Raw genomic sequence first — 20440 nt, forward strand, 5'->3', positions numbered from 1 at the left:
GTAATAGGATGTGAGATGCAGGCAGGGGTGACATAGTGACTGTATGGGCCTTATGTAATAGGCTGTGAGATGCAGGCAGGGGTGACATAGTGACTGTATGGACCTTATGTAATAGGCTGTGAGATGCAGGCAGTGGTGACATAGTGACTGTATGGGCATTATGGTATAGGCTGTGACATGCAGGCAGGGCTGCAATCCTGGTGACGTCGCCAGTGAAGCAGCAGGGGAGGCGCTTGGAGATCATATGATCACCAAGTGCCGCACAGCCACACAGAGTGAAGGGGAAATGGGTCGCATAGACCTGGGTCCAGTTCACACAGCACAGCGAGCCGGGTTGAACACGTGTTCATCCCTGCTCGCTACCCGAGTTGGAATACCGGGTCGCTCTACCCGGATTATTCTAAATGGGCCCTTTCAGACCGCACAGCAACACGGGTTATGTGCAATAACCCGTGTTCAAAGCTGGCGGTCTGAAAGGGTTATAAGCTATTTTAGGGCAAGATAAATATACTGTTATTTTTATTACACCCCCCACCCCAGCAGTCATCTTACCTCTCTGCCAGTCATCTCACCACTGCCAGTCATCCCACCCACTGCCAGTCATCTCACCCTCCTGCCAATCATCTCACCCCTCCTGTCAGTCATCTCACCGTATGTCACTCTGGGGCTGTAGCAGGCAAATTCTTGGCGATTCGGATCTTGTAGTTTCAGAGTATGCTTTGCCATGGGGCACGGACCTGTGTTAAAAACGATAACAGTCACAATATTTCACTTCTGTATCCAGACACTCACCTTTATATTTTACCAATCTCTAGAGTCTGATTTATCTCCATAGGCGTGAATTTCTCTCCCGGGGATATCAGAAGTTTAGTGCCGTGGTCAATCGCAGGCATATAGTAACATCAAAGTAATGGTGGGAGGTTGCGGCTGATCCTGACAGGTAGTGATTCACTTTATTTGTCATAATAATTTTCCCGTGTACAAGGGAATCACTTACAGCAGCATCTCAGCCAATCATCATTGGTCCAGCTCGGCGGCCGCTGCAGCAGGAGAGATCTGGTGTAGCACTGATAATGAGCTCTGGTCACTGATTGGTGGAAGCCTCCAGCCTCCACCCCCCTGCCTCATGCCGTGAACATCTCAGCTTTGCTTGCATACTGCCATCAGGCTACCTCCCACTTGCCTGCACCTCTTGTCATCTGTCTGTCGCCCCTCCCCATTAGATTGTTAGCTCTTCAGAGCAGGGCCCTCTTTCCTCTTGTTATCTAAGCCCTCGTCTCAACACATTTCACTCACAGCTCTCCCCTACTCAACGACCATCTTTATCCTGCTAGTAAAGGCTCATCTCCATCTATGGCCACCAGCCTCTAGTAGTACGATGATCACTCCCTCGATACTTACATCTTAGCTGTATTATGTCTTGAGAATGTGTGGTGCTCTGTTACCTGTACTCTATTTCTGTTATTTATTTACTGTAATGCAATGTTTTGTCTCCCTGTACTGTCCTTTGTACGGCGCTGCGTAACACATGTGGCGTCTTATAAATAAAATGTAATAATAATAATAATAATAATGAGTTCTGGTCACTGATTGGTGGAAGCCTCCAGCTGATAATGAGCTCTGGTCACTGATTGGTGGAAGCCTCCAGCTGATAATGAGTTCTGGTCACTGATTGGTGGAAGCCTCCAGCTGATAATGAGCTCTGGTCATTGATTGGTGGAAGCTTTCAGCTTTTATTTACAATTACTGCTTCTCTGCTGTCCTGGAGATAGCAACCAGCGCTGAAGGATATTGCCAGACATCCCCAGTATATAGTATATGTATATATAAAATATATATTTATTTTTCATTTAGTAATTAAATAATTTATCTGCATATAAAATGTTCTCCTACCTTCTGCACACTGACAGACGTCCCCTGAGCATAGAGTGGTGATGAAGGCTGCTGTAGACGGAGCTCCGTAGAACACTCTGCATTGATTCTCTGTCAGGGGTGATATATATATAGTAATGTGAGTAATCAGGGACTTGGATGAATCAGATTACATGCACTGCTTGTTGCTTCTCGATAAATCAATAGTATAAGCCTGCACACCATTTAGAAATGCTTTTATACGCTGTAATCAAAGCTGTTTTGCTTTAACTTTAATAAATATTAACCACAGAATGTTCCAGACACAAGACCAAGGACAATCCACTGTCAGTGCCCCCATATCCCTTAATATATGTATCTTTATATCATGTGATGTGATTCATTCATTCTGCCCTGCAACTATCAGGGGTATAAAAGACTATGGGGCCTATTTATCACCATCCAGGATGCGGATGACAGGTGATAAAATCGCCCAAACTCACACTGCGATAATTGATTACATTGCAGGGATGTATCAATTACCGCATGCAGGAACAGAACTTGCGGTCAAGCTCTGTCCCCGCGATGCCTCTTCGCAGCATCATCGGGGTATTTTTCGTAAAAAATACCCCAATGTCCTGCCGCGCATGCGCAGCCCCCGCCACTACCGCCGCCGCCCGGTCCTCCCTCCCACCCCATCGCGGCTACCCCTGTGCACTGCGGACACCCCCTCCCCCAGAAGATCAATATACTCCCCTGTCCAGGAAGCCGGTCCGCGCTGCTTCCGGAAGCTGCCGGGCGCTGGGTCCTTCTCCTGCGCTGTGACCCCCGGTGCTGTAAAGTGCGCTGCCGTTTTGCAGCGTCACTTTACTGCACCAGGGTCACAGCGCAGCATGTGGGGGACCCGGCGCCCGGCAGCGCTCACCGGAGCAGCGGACACCGGCTCCCTGGACAGGTGAGTGTGGGGTTATTGATTTATTTATTTTTACTTTTTTGTTTTTTTACACTGTGATCAGCTTGTGTGTCCATCGGACACACATAGCTGATCACTCTGCCGGGTCCCCGCACAGCTTTCTCTGCCAGGGGCAGAGAAAGCTGGGCAAATGCTACTTTATCGCAGTGCTGCCCTGTGAACTCGCCTGCCTGAACCTGAAAACACCCTTTTTCACAATATTTTAGTAAAAATAATGTTAATAAATAGACCCCTATGAGTCTGATTCAGGAGTGGCAGCAGCGCTGATGTTTACTTAGCAATTATTTTTGTACTGCGCAAGCATCAGAGTTGCACTGAGCATGTGCGGCAACTGATTAGCGATAGCGGTCGCAGTGGGGATTTATTTGCAGAGTGAGTGACAGGTAGTGAGCGTGTGTGGAATGTAATAGGGAGCGACTTGTTAAACGCAGGCGTGACGCAACCATTTTGGGGCGTGTCTGAGCCTGCGTCTTTGTTATAAAGGCTCCAGCGGCTTACTTGTTCTGGACATTCTGAGTTACCATAGAGTGCATCATTGTACACAAGCAGTGGATCAAGGCTTAGGAGCCTGCACCAACACTACACCCACTGTTTCCCTGCCATCCAAATTAACCTCACCTCAACAGTTACAGCAACCCTGATAATGTCACTCACATCTCTCCCACATACTGGCACCCCCTATCCTGTGCCCTCTGGAATGCCAGATCTGTCTGTAACAAACTGGTCCCCACCCACGACCCTTTCACCTCCCTGTATCTCCTAGCCATTACTGAAACCTGGGATTACCCACTCTGACACCACTTCTCCTGCTGCTCTATCTCCTGGGTGCCTCACATTCGCCCTCCCTCCCAACATGGAGGTCACTTCAGTGGTGGTGTTGGGGTCCCAGTACCCTCCAGCTACACCTGCCAACTCTTAAAGCTGGAACCATCTCTTACATTCTCTATATCTGAGGTCCATGCTATACGCCTCTTCCAACCTGTTTATCTTCGATTTGCTGTCATTTATCATCCCCCAGGCATTCCCTCCAAATTCCTTGACAACTTTGCTACCTGGCTTCCTCACTTTCTCTCTTCTGACATTCCCTCCATTATCCTAGGCGATTTCAACATCTCTATAAATATCCCCACAAAATCCCCTGTCTCTAAACTCCTCAACCTCACATCTTCGCTTGGTCTCTCCCAGTGGCCTCCTCGCTATCCTATGTGAATGGGAGCTCACTGGATTTGGTCTTCACTCACCGCTGTAATATTTCTGGTTTCTCCAACTCCCCATTTCCCCTCTCTGACCACCACCTACTTCCTTTTAACTTATCTATCGCTGTTTCTCCATCTCTACCGCCTAAGGCCACCATCACTAAGCATAACATTAAGTTTATCAACACCACTTCCCTTTCCTCCCTGTTCGACTCCCTTCTCTCTCCTATTCTCTCTCTCTCTCATGCCCTGAACAAACCACTTCCATCCCTTACTTCTGCTCTTGACTCTATCGCTCCTCCGACCACTATTCATCCTCGCAGATCAACACCTCAACCCTGGCAACCATATCCACCAGATATCTCGAAAAATGCTCACGTACTGCCAAGTGACAGTGAAGGAAATCACACTCTAAGGCAGACTTCCTCCATTTCAAACTTATGCTCTCATCCTTCAGTGCTGCCTTTTCCCTCGCTAAACAATCATACTTCAAGAACCTCATCTCCTCCCAGTCTTCAAACTCCCAGCATCTCTTTGCCACGGTCAACTCCCTCCTCTGCCCCAACTCAACTCCCCTACTCACTCTCAGCTCTTGACTTTACCACTTACTTCTCATCCAAAATTGATTCCATACATCAGGACATCACATCCCACCAGACCATCAGTAAGCAATCACCTCCTTTCCCATATCACCCCTCCCCATCCCTTTTACCAACTCTGACATCATTCTCACATGTATCTGGTGAGAAAGTCATGGCCCTCATCCATTCCTCTCCCCACTCCACCTCCCCACTTGACCCTATCCCCTCCCGCCTCTTCCGCTACCTCTCTCCTTCTGCCTGATCCCATCTTGCCTACCTCCTCAATCTCTCCCTCTCATCATGCACTGTCCCCTCTGTCTTCAAGCATACCCTCGTCTCCCCTATTCTTTAAAAACCTACCCTTGATCCACACACTCTCTTCAACTACTGACCCATCTCTTCGTCCCTTTTGCCTCCAAACTCCTTCAATGTATTGTCTCATTCCAGTCTGGCTTCTGTCCTCTCCACTCCACTGAAACTGCCCTCATGAAAGTCTGCAATGACTGCCTTTTTCCTAAATCCAGGGGCCATTACTCTCTGCTTATTGTCCTTGACCTCTGCTGCTTTTGGCACCAGGACCACCCTCTCCTTCTGCAAGTCCTTCATTTCCTTGGTCTGCGTGATACTGTCCTCCTACCTCTCTGACTGTTCCTTCTTTGTCTCCTCTCATGACTCCACTTCCCCCCACTTCTAATAACTGTAGGTATCTCCCAAGGTTCTGCTCTTGGACCTCTTCTTTTCTCTCTCTATACATCCTCTTTAATATGTCTTAGACTGAGCTGATCATCTTCCCACCCTCCCGCACAACCTCACCTCCCACAATTTCATTATCTATTGATGGCACTACTCCCTCCTCTAGCCCCCAAGTGCGTTGTCTTGGAGTAATCCTTGACTCCTTCCTCTCCTGCAAACCACACATTCAGTACCTCTCACAAACCTGCCATTGTCATCTCAAAATTATTTCCAGGGTCAGACCCTTTCTCACCCAGGATGTCACTAAGACCCTCATCCACTCACTGGTGAACTCCAGACTGGACTACTGTAATCTTCTCCTTTCAGGCATCCCTGACAAACGCCTCTCTCCACTCCAATCTATCCTTAATGCTGCTGCCCAGCTCATCTTCCTCACCAAATGTGCTATGTCCACCTCCCCTTTCTTACAATCCCTTCACTGGCTCCCTTTCCCCTTCAGAATCAAATGTAATCTTTTCACACTCACTCAGAGGCGTCACCGGGTGTGGTGACACCCGGCGCGCGCCCCTGATCTCCTGCCGCGATCGCGTGAAAAAGGGGCGTGGGCTTGTTCTTAGGGGGCGTGGCTTCGCGGGATCCCGGAATCGTCACTCTGGGGGCGTGCCCAGCATCTCCGGAGATGCTGGGCTTCCCCCAGAGCCAGTCTCCGTCCGCTGTCGGCTCCTCTTCTGCGACAGGAGCCGGGTGCTGTAGGAGACTTTCTCACTGCAGCACCTGGCTCCTGTCACTGCGGAGGAGCTGACATTTGGTGTCACCCTCCTCCAGGCGTCACATCCGGGTGCGGGCCGCACCCCCCGTACCCGCCTTGTGACGCCACTGCACTCACTTACAAAGCCCTCACCTGCTCCTCTCCCATTTACATCTCTGACCTTATCTCCTTTTACACTCCCGCCTGTCCTCTTCGCTCTGCTAATGCACGCCGCCTCTCCTGCCTACTGATTACCTCCTCCCACTCCTACCTCCAAGATTTTTCACGTGCTGCTCCCTTTCTCTGGAATTCTCTACCTCTCCCCCTCAGATTCTCCACCTCTCTACAAAACTTCAAATGGTCTCTCAAAAACCCACTTCTTCACCAAACCTATCAAACTCTCATCCTAAGGTCTCTGTCCCACGCTCACTGTCTACCCCATCTGTGTCACCCCTGTCTGTCTGCCCCCCCAGCTTTAGATTGTAAGCTCTCATGAGCAGGGCCCTCCTATATTGTCCTAAACTGTAAGTCACTGTCTTCTTGTTTTGCTTATTTGTTTATATACCCTGTAATTGGGCACTGCAGATCCCTTGTGGTGCCATATAAATGCTACCAAGTCACACCAATGCGAATACATCGTGATGTAGTAAGTCTTATTGCCATCATTTTTTTTCCATTTTATTCTGTTTTGAAGCAGAAAAGTTCCCAAACAAAAACATCCCTTCCCAGCAGATTTCCTTTCAGTCTTGTTTCTATTGAACCATGGGAATGAGATGGAAGCAGAACAAACAAAGCAGGAAAACACAGGCAAAGCACTTGTGAAAGAGCACAAACACTGGAAAGTAACCTGAAAACTTAACTGCGTGCATTGTAGGGACGTTGGACCTTATGGGTGGAATTCAATTGTTTGAAAAGTCGGTTGGGTGTCTGTATTTTCCTGTCTATTAGATAGGGGAAAAAACAGACACCCAACTGACTTTTCAAACAATTGAATGCCCCCCCCCCTATAAATCACTTTGCACAGTTGTGTAGTTCACCAGAGGGTGCATTGTCTTTGATTTTCAGCTGGGCATGTGCAGATCGCATTGTCGCACGAGGTATCTCCTAAGACGCAGCCTGATTGACAATCTGTGGCCGTTTGGATGTGGGGAATGGGCAGCCACAACCAGCATTCCCGAAGATGGGGGATTATTGGCCCCAATTTTTGGGAGTGGCGAGGACAGTGTCTCCGCCTTCCGATGCAGATTTACTGGCCTCAGCTATGGAGTGGAGATCTTCGGATGCAGCAGAGGATCACAGGAGCTTCAGGAGGCGTCTATTTACACAAAACACCTGCGACATTCACATATTATTGCATCACTGCTGCATCCAAAGACTCAACAGCGATGCAGTTAGCGTCCATCTATGGCATTATTCCTGAATATAAAAATGTATGACAAAATACTATTACCGGGCTCATAGAAGTCGTACAAGACTGCAGATGCCGGCTGCAGAGGGGAGATCTTCACTGTCTGAATAGCTTCAAATGTCACACAATTCCGATCATTGGAAACCTTTAACAATGAAAGAGTTGAAATTGGTGGCGTAATACGTGACAAGAAAATGGAGTGGAGGATATGGAGAAAAGGAAGGGGGAAAAGAAATAAAAACATGGACAGAACATTGAGTGGAGGAGAAAATAAGATTTTTGATGCTCACCATTAAATCCATTCCTCTAAATCTATCTGGGGGAATCCGATATACATAGAAACATAGGAACACAGAATTTGATGGCAGATAAGGACCACTTGGCCCATCTACTCTGCTAATGTGCATACACACACTTATACACTAGAGTTCATTTTTGATGGAAGCCGATTAATCTACTAGAATATTTTTGGATTGTGGGAGGAAACCGGAGTACCCGGAGAAAACCCATGCGAACATGGGTAGAATATACAAACTCCACACAGTAAGGACCATGGTGGGATTAAAACCCATGACCTAGGTGCTGTAACACAGTAATGCTAACCATTTGGAGTGTACAGAGTGATGTGATGGGTAAATATTGTTGTTGTTTTTTAATTCAATACTTTTTTTTATTGATTTTCAGATTTTCACTAAAACACAAATACAAAAAAAACAAAAAGCAAACATAAACAAAACAAAACAAAACCCCGACCCAGGGAATACGCAGATTCCCAGTTCAATTAGGGTTCAGTTAACACAGTAAAACAAGTGCAGGCTTAAATTCCGAGACATAGATTATAAATTAGAATTAATATCGCACGTTAGCATGGATCTTACAGAGCAATGTATATTGTACATAGTCGTCTATGGCAACACAACATAATCAATAAGCAGATCACACAGCAGCAACACTAGCAAAGGAATGGCCGACCGCGGGCGCCAGGGGACTACATAGACAAAGAGAGGCAGCTCACCCGATGCAGATCTAGAATCACACACCCAGTCTAACCCCCCGATGCATGTCTCATTTCCCACTCAGCCAGACACGGAGCCCTCAGTAGCGGGTGCTCAGACATTCTGGATCCCAGAGCGCGGAGACTCAAGCCATCTACCCCACAGGTCCTGATATTTTTTCCCCGCTTTTCTAGCTAAGTATACATATTTCTCATGAGTGGCCGTATCATTTACAAGTGAGACCCAGGATCGCATTGTGGGCGCATCTTTGGCTAGCCAAAGCCTGGCAATACACACCTTGGCCAGGCCACACATATTAATTACATATCGTTTGGCAGGGGGGTCCAGGGCATCCTCCTCCACAGCAGATAACACACATGTCGTCGGGGAGCATATCGACGAGGGAATACCCGTTGACACCAGGGCGTCAATAACACCCGACCAGAATACGGCTACCTTGGGGCATAGCCAGATAATGTGCCAAAAGTCTGCATCCAGGCTATCGCACTTAGGACATCTGGAGGAGTGGGTATCCCCCATATGTCGCAAGCGCACTGGTGTCATGTAAACTCTGTGTATGATAAACAGTTGGATTTGTTGATATCTAGTGGTGGTAGTGGATAATCGTGGAGAACATAAAGCACCCTCCCAGATCTCATCAGAGAGGGCACCCAAGTCAGATTCCCACTTGTTCCTGAGAAGGGACAACGGGTCAGAATAGTGAGATCGAAGCATGCTTGTATAAATGTTGGACACCAGATGTCCACTTCCCAGGGACTGCAGGAGAGACTTGACCGGGGAGTCAGCAATCATTGGAGGAGTTTCGGGAAATTGTACGTTAAGTGCATGTCTCAGCTGCAGGTATCAGTAAAAATGAGAAGAAGGTACACTATAATCCTGTTGAAGCAGCAAGAAGGATTTCAGTATACCATCGTTATACAGGTGGCCCAGGGATGTCACCCCCCACCTCCCCCACACCACCCCAACCTGCAGCAAAGCCAATTCTGGGAAGCCAAAGGCATTGTCCAGAGGAGTATCGGGGTCAATACCTTTGCCTATTAGGATAACATGTACCTGTTTCCATATAAGGACAGCCTGTTTTATTATAGGTATCTTGGACAAGTTAGGGTTCCCACAGAGAAGCATGGAGTGCCGTCAGGGTAGACCTGTAAAAGCATTTGGGAGTGTATAGTGAGACCATCTGGGGCATTCACCCACTCCCATATATGTGCCAACTGCGCGGCATAATAGTAAAATCGAAATATAGGGAGAGCTAAGCCTCCCAATACTTTCGGCCTGGACAGAACGTCAAGTCTCAACCGCGCTCTCCTGCTGGCCCATATTAAAGAAGAGAGCAAACCGTCAATCTGTCTAAATGTCTTCAAGTTAATATATATAGGGGATTGCTGGAGGACATATAGGAGTTTAGGTAAGTATACCATTTTTAACAAACTAGGTGCTTCATCGCGCCCTACGGGCGCTCTTCACACCGTCGCAAGGGGCTACGCCCCCTTAACCCTTGCATGCCTTTCTGGGGTTCAATATTTGTATTATATAAAGTATTACCTGCATTCCTTTGTTAGTGGTTAAATATTGCACAATGAAAGGGCGTGCGATGGTGAAGGAGGCGCAGCCCCTTGCGACGGCGTGAACAGCACCTGCAGGGCACGATGTACAGAATGTAGCGGGTGTGGGGGGGACTGCGGATGGTGTCTGTAGATGCTGCAGGTGGAGGGGGGGCAAAAGTGGGGATGGGGCCCGGATGGGGAAGAGTCGGGAGGTGCTGCGGGTGGGGGAGGGGCAGAGGAGTGGGGGATGCAGATTGGGGAGGGGTCCGGAGGCACTGCAGGTGGGGGAGGGGCAGGGGTGCCATGGGTGGGAGAGGGGCAGGTGTGGGGATGTTGTGGATGGGTGAAGGGTTGTGGAGGTGCTGTGGGATGAGAAGGGGCGGGAGTGCCGGGGTGGGGTAGGGGTCCGCAGGCGCCATGGGTAGGGGAGGGGCAGGTACGGGTGGTGCGGCGCATAGGGAAGGAGGTCCGGAGGTGCTGCTGGTGGTGGAGGGGGGGACCGCGGATGGAGGAGGGTGTCTACAGATGCTGCGGATGGAGGGGGGCAGGTGTGGGGGGAGACATATAAAGGGGGTGGATGGTGGAGGGGGCCTGGAGGTGCTGTGGGTGGTGAAGGGGCGGAGGAGTGGGAGCCGCGGGTGGTGTAGGGGGTCTGGAGGCACAGCGTGTGGGGGAGGGGTGGAGTGCCGCATATGGTGGAGGGGAAGGTGCGGAGGTGTGGTGCATTGGGGAGAGGTCTGGAGGCGCTGCGGGTACTGTACCTGCCAAAAAGGTAGTTGGGGGGTATGCAGTAACAGGGCCAGGACAGGGGTGACAGGGTCAGAACAGGGTTGACGGGGCCAGGACAGGGGTGACAGGGTCAGAAAAGGGGTGACGGGGCCAGGACAGAAATGACAGGGACAGGATAGGGGTGACAGGCCAGGGTAGGGGTGGCAGGAACAGGACAGGGGTGACAGGGCCAGTATAGGGTTGACAGGGCAAGCACAGGGGTAACAGGGCCAGGATAGGGGTAACAGGGCCAGCATAAGGGTAACAGGGCCAGCATAAGGGTGACAGGGCCAGCATAAGGGTGAAAGGGCCAGGATAAGGATGAAAGGGCCAGGATAAGGGTGGCAGGGCAAGGCCAGGGACATGACAGAACACAGGGCACGGGAGAGATTGGTATTAGGGACAAAACAGTGGTGACAGACAGATGTGTTTTACCGGAGTCACTGCTGCTGGCTGCTGCTGTTCCACTCCAACCTGTTGGGATCTGCTGCTGGTGGAGACTTGGCATGGCTGACTCTCTTAGGCTGGAGTCCTGCTTCCTCTGCCCGTCCGCATCCCTCCCCCCCTCCTCAGTCACACACCGCAGACCTCGCGCAGCTGCTGGGCACTGTGGTAAGGGGAGACTGGGAGTGACTGGTTAGCCCCCAGGAGATGCTGCGGCTGGAGGGAGGAGGGGGTCGGAGCCTGCAAGCAGCTCGGACTTCTGCAGCGTTACCCGCCGGCTAAAGTGTGTGTAGGAGCTGGGCGCACCTCACTGTGGGTGGCAGCGCTGCAGCTAGTGGTGGGGTTGCCGGGGCTGGAGATAACAGAGGCAGTACGGAACCTGCACAGCGGCAGGTGCCCCACAAAACTGCAGCTAAGAAGCGTGGAGTGTGCCAGAAAGTGACGCTCCTCCGCGCCATAGAGGAGGGGGGGGTCAAGCACACAGTGACGCGGTGCCCGTCTGTCTGTACGGCATACCCCCTCACACACCCCCATACCTCCCAAATGTCCCGATTTTCGCGGGACAGTCCCATTTTTTTGGGTCTGTCCCGCTGTCCCACCCGCGGGTCGCAGTGTCCCGCGGTAACGGGGGGGTTAGTTGGAAAGCTCCTGTACTCGCTGTTCTGCTTAGCAGAGCAGCGGTGAATAGTGGAGACAGAGGGAGAGGGGGCATCAGGGGGTATGGATTAAGGGGGTGTTCCAGCAGCAGAGCCGGATTAAGGGGGGGGGCAGGGGGTACGTATTGTTGGCCCCACAGTTTTAGGGGGCCCCCCGGCTCGAGTAGCTCTGTCCCAGCTCAGAAGCTCCCCCCCCCCCTGTCCTGCCAGCAACAACGGCAGCATTGTGCTACTGTCAGCACACGCTGCTGCGTATTGGCAGGTCTTTGGTGTTGCAGGGAGGCAGGGCCGTCTTTTCGTATGGGCTCAATGGGCACTTGCCCAAGGGCCCCAGAGGTATAAGGGCCCTAGGCTGGTAGCTGAGGGTCCCCTCTTTCCAGGGGTACCAGATTTTTGAAAATCGGGCCAGGGGAACCAGAGATATCCGACTTCAAAGCAGTGGTCCCCATCCAAACCTGTTAATTGCTCTTCCCAGCCCAATATCTCGGATTCACTTTGACTTTTAGTTTTTTTGAAGGTATACTCCAAAAGCTGGGACGCTCCCCTTTTGGTGAACACTGACAGCTTGTCTCTACTATGCCCAGAACCAGAGATATCAGCCTTCCAGCAGCTGGTCCCTGCTCCAGCTCCAAACTGGTATACAGTTTTATATTTTCGTTGGTGGATTGCTCCGAACTCTGATCCCCAAGTCCCCAGAACCTCCTGAAAGGTGAGACTCTTTAGTGTTTTTATCCCATTCAAAGGTAAGAAATCTATATCCAGGAACTGGAGATATCTGCAGTCAAGCAAGCTGCCCTCCCACCGGAAAATGGTAAATATTAAACCCACTCCACTATCCACCCCTCCCCTGCGCATTAAAAAACCCCTACCACCAGGGCCCCTTCATTCAGCCTAATGCCCCTTATACAGTTTAGTGTTCCCTCCGCCGCATCTGTGCAGTAAAGGATTAATTAGCAGAAATTACTGCTCCAGGTCCTACATGCTGAGCTGAAGATAGAACACCCCCTACCACCCACGGGACATCAAAGCTGACGCTGATTGCACGCCCAACCGCTACCGTTGGAGAATAGGTAGGGGCCCCAGTGCATTGTTGTGCCCAGGGGCCCACACTGCTGTTAAGACGGCCCTGCAGGGAGGCAGCAGTCTCCCTGCTTTCTTCTGCCTGTGCGGGTGTGTAGGGGGGAGCAACCACCTCCTCTGTATTTACCCCTAGCTGAGGGGCCAAAATTCCATGTTAAAAAAAAATAAAATAAAAATATGGATTTTGCGTAAGGGGGCGTGGCCTCGCGTCCCGCGATTAGACCACGCCCCCAACCCACAGCAGGCACAGCAATGAGATAGGGCTCCCCTGTCACAAGTGCCCTGGGCCCCCCGGACTCATAATCAGCCCCTGGGGGCATGCCAGCAGCTCACAGAGCACTGGGCATGCCCCCTCATTGACGAAAACGGGGGCCCTCCCGTGAAGCCACGCCCCCTTTTCGCAGAGTGTGTGTCCCTCCTTCTGCCTGAAGAAAGCTCCTGCAGAAAGCTGGGAGGTATGCACCCCTGCCTGTGCCATGCCCATACTATCTGCTTCTGCTCCTAGTCTCCTATAGATTTGGCCAGATCTGTGACTCATTTGACTAACTCCGCCCAGTGTTGTGACTCCGCCCAGCGTTAGCAAATGAATCACAAAGTCACAGATCTGGGCTATTATATAGGAGATTGACCCTACCAGTAACAGTCAGGGGCAGAGTCCCCCAAATCTTGACCTTCGAACGAAGATACACCATCTGCGGCAAGACATTAAGGGAAACATAGGTACAAGGGTCATTTGATACCCATATACCCAGTACTTAAAAGAATCTACCCATTTAAGGGGGGTATGAATTACTGGGACAACCGAGACCGGGCCTCTAAGGGGAGTAATGGTGGATTTATCCCAGTTAATTTTGAGCCCGGAGAAGCGACCGTAGTCGGTTATTAAGTCAAGGAGTTTAGGTAGGGACTAAACGTAATCATCCACAAAGAGCAATAGGTCATCAGCGTATAGCGCTATCCTGTCCTCTCTTGCGCCCATCCTAATACCCACAATATCTTGAGTTGCTCTAATCAAACATGCCAGTGGCTCAATAGCAATGGCAAACAAAGTCGGGGACAGAGGGCAGCCCTGCCTCGTTCCCCTGGATAGGGGGAAGGAGTCCGAAACAAACCCATTCACTGAGACTCTGGCCATGGGCAGAAAATACAATAATTTAACATAACTGATAAAGTTGGGGCCCACGCCAAACCTACCCATAGCCTCCCAGAGGAAGGCCCACTCCACCGAATCAAAGGCCTTTGCGGCATCTAAGGAGGCTATAACGGCAGAGCAGTCCTCCCCCCGAGAAACCTGGAAATGAGTAAACAGGCGCCTCAAATTCACAGCGGTGGATTTGCCAGGCATGAAGCCCGTTTGGTCAGGGTGAATAATTTGGGAAATAACCCGGCTAAGTCTGGAAGACTGAACCTTGGCTAAAATTTTAATATCCGTGGGCAAGAGGGAAATAGGACGGTAGGATTCAACCCTCCTGGGGTCTTTATCTGGCTTGGGAATCACTATAATCAAAGCCTCCGACATAGACGGGGGAAGCGCGCCATGGGCAAAAATTTCATTGAATAACTTAAGCAATTGAGGGGCAAAAATTTTTGTGTGCTTCTTATACAGTTTTGGTGGGATGCTATCAAGGCCAGGGGCCAACCATCGGGGGAGGCAGAGATCGCAATCTCAATCTCCTCCAACGACAAAGGAGCATCGAGGAGAGCCCTGGCATCACTGGAGATACGGGGCAAGTCGACTCCATCCAAGTAGTCACACAGTTCTAGTGAGGAACAGGTCAATTTGGAACTATAGAGTGTCTGATAGAATGAGACAAATTCCGCCACATTCTGAGGGGTACGGTCCAATACAGACCCAGCCGAGTCCAAAATCTCCACCACAGTATGAGAGGAGCGGTCACCCCTTGCAAGATTGGCCAAATAAGAACCTGGTCTATCCCCGGGATTCGGTCTGAAGATCGACAGTGTCTAGGTCGACAATGTTTAGGTCGACCACTATAGGTTGACAGTCACTAGGTCGACATGGATGAAAGGTCGACAGGGTTTCTAGGTCGACATGTGCTAGGTCGACAGGTCTAAAGGTCGACATGAGTTTTTCAAAATTTTTTGGGGGGGATTTTTTCATACTTAACGATCCACGTGGACTACGATTGGAACGGTAAAGTGTGCCGAGCGAAGCGGTAGCGGAGTGAAGGCACCATGCCCGAAGCTTGGCGAGCGAAGCGAGCCATGCGAGGGGACGCGGTGCACTAATTTGGGATCCCGGTCACTCTACGAAGAAAACGACACCAAACAAAAAAAAAAAATCCTCATGTCGACCTTTAGACCTGTCGACCTAGCACATGTCGACCTAGAAACCCTGTCGACCTTCCATCCATGTCGACCTAGTGACTGTCGACCTATAGTGGTCGACCTAAACATTGTCGACCTAGACACTGTCGATAAAACGAACCACACCCCTATCCCCAGTAGCATATTGGACATGCGAGGAGAAGAGAAGTCTGTGCTGGGTTTTCCCCCACAGGTATTCCCTCCATTCACCCTGTGCATGGAGCCACACCAACCTAGAGGCGTCCAGGCCATCGCGCACATACGTTGTCTCTGAAGCAGGCCTCCAATTCAGATTCACGTTTTCTAAAGGAGGAGTTAAGACTCCCTACCCGTTTAATCAATGTTCCTCTCAGAAAAGCCTTGAAAGTGTCCCACAGCAGAGACACATCCGAGGTTTCGTCATGCATAACAAAGAATTCTAACCAGCTTGCCTCCAAGTCGGATCCCTCACCCATATGCGTCAGCCAAAAGGGATTCAATTTCCACACTACTTGGCCTCGCTGACAGTTCAAATCAATATGTAACGATATAGGGGAGTGATCCGAAATACCTCTAGTCTCATATCTGACATTTTGAACCTTGGGCAAAAGCTCCCGGGACAAAAGAGCCAAATCTATCCTAGAGAAGGAAGAGTGAGAGCTTGAAAAACAGGAGTACTGCCTCAAATCGGGATACTTCAATCTCCAGGGGTCAACCAGACCCAACTCCGAAACAGTGTCTGCAAATGGGGAACGCTTGGGCTGTGGGTTGGAGGATGCCGTGGACAACCTATCCAACTCGTGGTTCAAAACGTTGTTTAAGTCCCCCATACAGATAACAGCTACCCCAGGGGATACAGCCATAAAGGCAGATGCCTTTTTAAGGACTTCATGCGAGTATGTAGGAGGAACATACATAGCCAGCAATAGTAGGGGGACGGAGTTAATTTTGCACTTGATAAATACATATCTACCCCATTTATCAGTTTGCACAGAATCAAGTGCAAAGGGCACAGACTTCCTAATGAGGATCGACACTCCCCGGGACGCTGCAGTATGCATGGAATGGTAAGCCCAGCCCACCCATGGTTTTTTGAGGGACATAATCTTAGTACCCAGTAAGTGGGTTTCCATCAGGCAAATTATATCCGAGGCATAAAGCTTGATCTGTCGAAGCACCAGGGAGTGCTTAATTCTGTCATTGATCCCCCGCACATTCCACGACAGAAACTTAACCAAAGCCATGGCAAAGCATTACTGTAATATTGCAGAGTACCCGCGGCCAGCCACCCCCAGTGAATACCAAAAAAGATATGCCCGCAGTTAGTTGCGACATAGACATAGCGGAAATAAGCACATTGCGCAGCAAAAAGTAAAAACACAGCAATAGTAACAGTCTAAAACAACCCCCACCCCCACCCCGTATACCACCTAAAACTAGCAGCATACCCGGTTCCCTAACAACAAAATACCCTAAATACTAACAGTAACAGCTAAGGCAGAGAACACCTTAACATACCCCGCCAGTACCAAATAAGGCCAAATTCCTATATCCAATAGGGGGGCCAAGAATATAATGACCTCGAGACAGGAGAATCTCCCAGCTAAACTCAAATCAAATCCCCCCGTAAACCACTACACCCACCCCAATTAAATAACCGTTTACCCCTTAAAGACTTTATGGCAAAACAAACACTGAGAGTATAAGGCCTAAGAACAGTGTATAATTAGCGTCTAACAGTCTCCCGTCTCCACAGAGCTACCCATTCCCAGTGAAGGCCTATAAGAGCCACAGAGAGCCCCTACGTGAGCACATAGCAAATAACTATACAACCCTTCCGAGACAGTACAACAATAACATAACAGGCATAAAAGAAACCGTATACTTGCAAGTATAGAAATCAAATGTATAAGTTCAATCAGCGGCTAACGCCCGCCGTGCCGGAAAGCGTCTGTCCAACCACACTGATGCTTCACGAGGGGTCATAAAGAATTTCGTTTCTCCATCTGAAACTACCCGCAGTTTAGACGGAAAGAGCATGGCATAGGGGATATTCAGTTCATGCAGCCTGCGTTTCACAGGGACAAACTGAGCTCTTTCCTTTTGGACGTCGACGGCAAAATCCGGAAAAACTGAAACTGGGGAACCGTTCCACTTAAGAGGACCCTTAGTGCGGGCCAGTCTTAGAATCACATCTCTATCCCGATAATGAAGGAGTTTGGCAATAAATGTACGGGGAGGTGCCCCTGGAGGTAATGGACGCATCGGGACCCTATGGGCGCGCTCCACTGCAAAGTGTGAGGTGAACTCCTCCGCTCCGAATGCATCCAACAGCCAACGTTCAAGAAATTTTTCAGGGGAAGCACCCTCCTCTTTCTCCGGAAGTCCGACAAAACGGACATTATTTCGTCGCAATCTCCCCTCCATATCCGTCATCTTTTTATGTACCTCCGTCATCTGAGACTCCAGAGCAGAAGTGCGTCTATCGAGAGGCGTAACCGTATCTTCCAGCGTGGAGATCGCGTCTCCACTTCACTGACCCTCTCCCGCACCCGCTGGAGGTCGTGGTGTATAATGGATAAGTCCGCCTGGACCTGACCGATCCTGTCGGCCAAGCGGGCTTCACTGGCCGTGACCGCATCCAGCACCTTTTGCAAAGCAGTATCGGTGGCCTCCACAGATGAGGAGCTTGCCGACGGAGAAGGCGGTGCCGAGGTCGACCGTACCTCACCCCCCTGTTGGGACCGTGTCGGAGGATTTCTGGCAAACTTCTCTAACTTCGCCGCAGCCGCGGCAGACTGATGCGGTTTGACCATTATAGCCGAGCGGACGGCAGATGGCAAGAAAGTATAGTAAAAAGTATATCACAAACTGTCCAGGGGCGGCCAAAGAATAATGTAGTTCAGTATATCAGAATTGCCCAGTCGCTGCCTGCGGGTAAGTGTAGTATATCAAAACTGTCCAGTGAGCATATAGCGTATCAGAATAATCAGCCTCTGCTAGCCCAGAATGATAAATCACAACAGGATATTCCTCAGCATGAGGGACACATGCAGCGTGGATCTTGGCCAGATATGCCTTGTGGGATGCTGAGCCAAAGCAACAAGTAGGCCCTCCAGGGGTTAATACTGCACCTCTCCCAGTCCCTATGCGGAGCAGGGCAGGGCAGGGGAGCACTTATATTGTTCCCTGTCCCTATATAAAACAGAACAGGGCAGGGCAGGACAGCTACTATATTGTGGGGAGGGCACAGGCACTTATAACACACAGCTGTGCCGTGTACCTCTTCCCCCAGCAGCAGAGTTCAGGAGGCAGTGCGGGAGAGCACAGGCTGGCTGGGGCCGCCGGAGCGAGCGGGGAGAGCGGCAGCGGGTCACGTGGCAGCGCCGCGGCCGGGGACCGCTCGGAGACGCTCCCAGCACAGGCAAGAGCAAGGGAGGAGAAGCAATCTCCCTGGCAACGGCAGAGGGGAAGCCGTGGACCTCGGCGCAGGCAGCGCTCAGATGGGAGCCGGGTGCAGGCGCTCATCGCGGAGAAGGCAACGCCTCACGTAGTCCAGCAGGCCCCGGACCTCCGCACACTGGAGTCGCTCTGCCACAGCGGATGGGGTACAGACGGGTCCCAGAGCAGCACAGGGGCACCTCCACACTGTCCTGCAGGTATTGGGGCGGTTTGCAGGCCCAGGGGGGGACACAGGATGGGATACCAGGATATTGTAGCTGGAGAGACACACAGCCTGTGTTCTACTCCATGTCCACCAAAGCCACGCCCCTAAATCTTGTTTTTTAGTTGTCTCCTCCCCATCTACAACCCTCCCCCACCATGACCTCAGTTTAGAACTAACAAAACCTATAGAAAAGACCCAAATTCACACAAAAGTGAAAGAAGGGGTGGGAATGAAGTATGAAGTAATCAAGATGGATTCAGAGAAATTAATTTAATGGTGAGTGCCAAAAATGATGTTTTCTCTTTCATCCTATGTAGGAAACACTGCTATAAATTTAGGGACATTTCAGAGCTGCCTCTAATGGAATGTATGCTGAGACCAAGTGCAACCAAAAGGTTCCACATATGAGTCTTTATTGGCCAAAACATTGAACTTGTCAAACTTACTGAAAGTATGAATGGAGGACCAGGAGGCTGCCTTGCAAACTGCTCAAATGTTGCTCCAAGGCACACCACCCTGCTGATTCCTGTTCTTGTGTGGCAAAACCAAGAGGCTATCATGTCAACCTCAAGTGGATCCCACCTGTTCACAAGCTGGGTGAAAATCGTCTGGTGGAGAGATCACTCTTCGAAATGACATTCCAGCTTAGAAGGTGGCATGCCACTAGGCCACACAACTTTTTCACCCACATCCTCACTGTTTCAGTCATTTCCAAAGGGTGCCACTTTCCTCCTGTGTGGTACAAGTATACCACTGCCATGGCGTTGTTTGACTGGATATGAAGGGGTTCATCCTACAGGAGTGACTGAGCTTGTAGCAGAGCACTTAGCACAGTTCTGAGCTTGAGAATATTTATATGCAGCTAAACCTAAGGTAAGACCAAAAGTCCATACAGATGAAGGTTCCTCATCCCTGAAGCCATAGGAAGATGGTCCAATCTCCACTGAAAGTGGGCCAACTATGCTTGAGGTAACATAAAAAAAAGGGAGAACACCGTGACCAAATACAGTAATTAAATAAAGTCAGTACTCAACATTAAAAAAATAAGAATACCTGCTCCTGTCTCAATGCAATCCACACCCCAAGGTGTGGCAATGTTCCCCATACAGGATGGAAGATAAATACAGGACAATGAGAAAGGAAAGACTGGAGGAGAAATTCAGGACATGGGGAAAGGAAAGAGTGGAGGAGAAATACAGGACACAGGGAAAGGAAAAGTGGAGACGTACTGGACACACGGAAAGGAAAAGCGGAGGAGAAATACAGGACAAGGGGGAAAGGTAAGAGTGGAGGAGAAACACAGGACATGGAGAAAGGAAAGAGTGGAGGAGAAGTAAAGGACACAGGGAAAGGAAAAGCGGAGAAGTACTGCACACACGGAAAGGAAAAGTGGAGGCGAAGTACTGGACAAAGGGAAAGGAAAAGCGGAGGAGAAGTACTGGACACACGGAAAGGAAAAGTGGAGGAGAAGTACTGGACACAGGGAAAGGAAAAGCGGAGGAGAA

At 50.2% G+C, this 20440-nt stretch overlaps 1 protein-coding gene across 1 annotated transcript in view; it reads right to left on the reverse strand.

Annotated features, from left to right (window-relative positions):
• Positions 1–20440, reverse strand: part of LOC134949536 (complement C4-like) — a 198375-nt gene that overhangs the window by 28023 nt on the left and 149912 nt on the right. Inside the window, exons 36-38 of the mRNA XM_063938161.1 lie at positions 7493–7595; positions 1894–1983; positions 651–737 (exon numbers count right to left, since the gene is read on the reverse strand). Of these exons, the coding sequence (XP_063794231.1) occupies positions 651–737; positions 1894–1983; positions 7493–7595 (280 nt within the window). The remainder of the gene's footprint in view (positions 1–650; positions 738–1893; positions 1984–7492; positions 7596–20440) is intronic.

This window comes from Pseudophryne corroboree, chromosome 8 (assembly GCF_028390025.1).
Source record: "Pseudophryne corroboree isolate aPseCor3 chromosome 8, aPseCor3.hap2, whole genome shotgun sequence".
Classification (NCBI taxonomy): Eukaryota; Metazoa; Chordata; class Amphibia; order Anura; family Myobatrachidae; genus Pseudophryne; species Pseudophryne corroboree.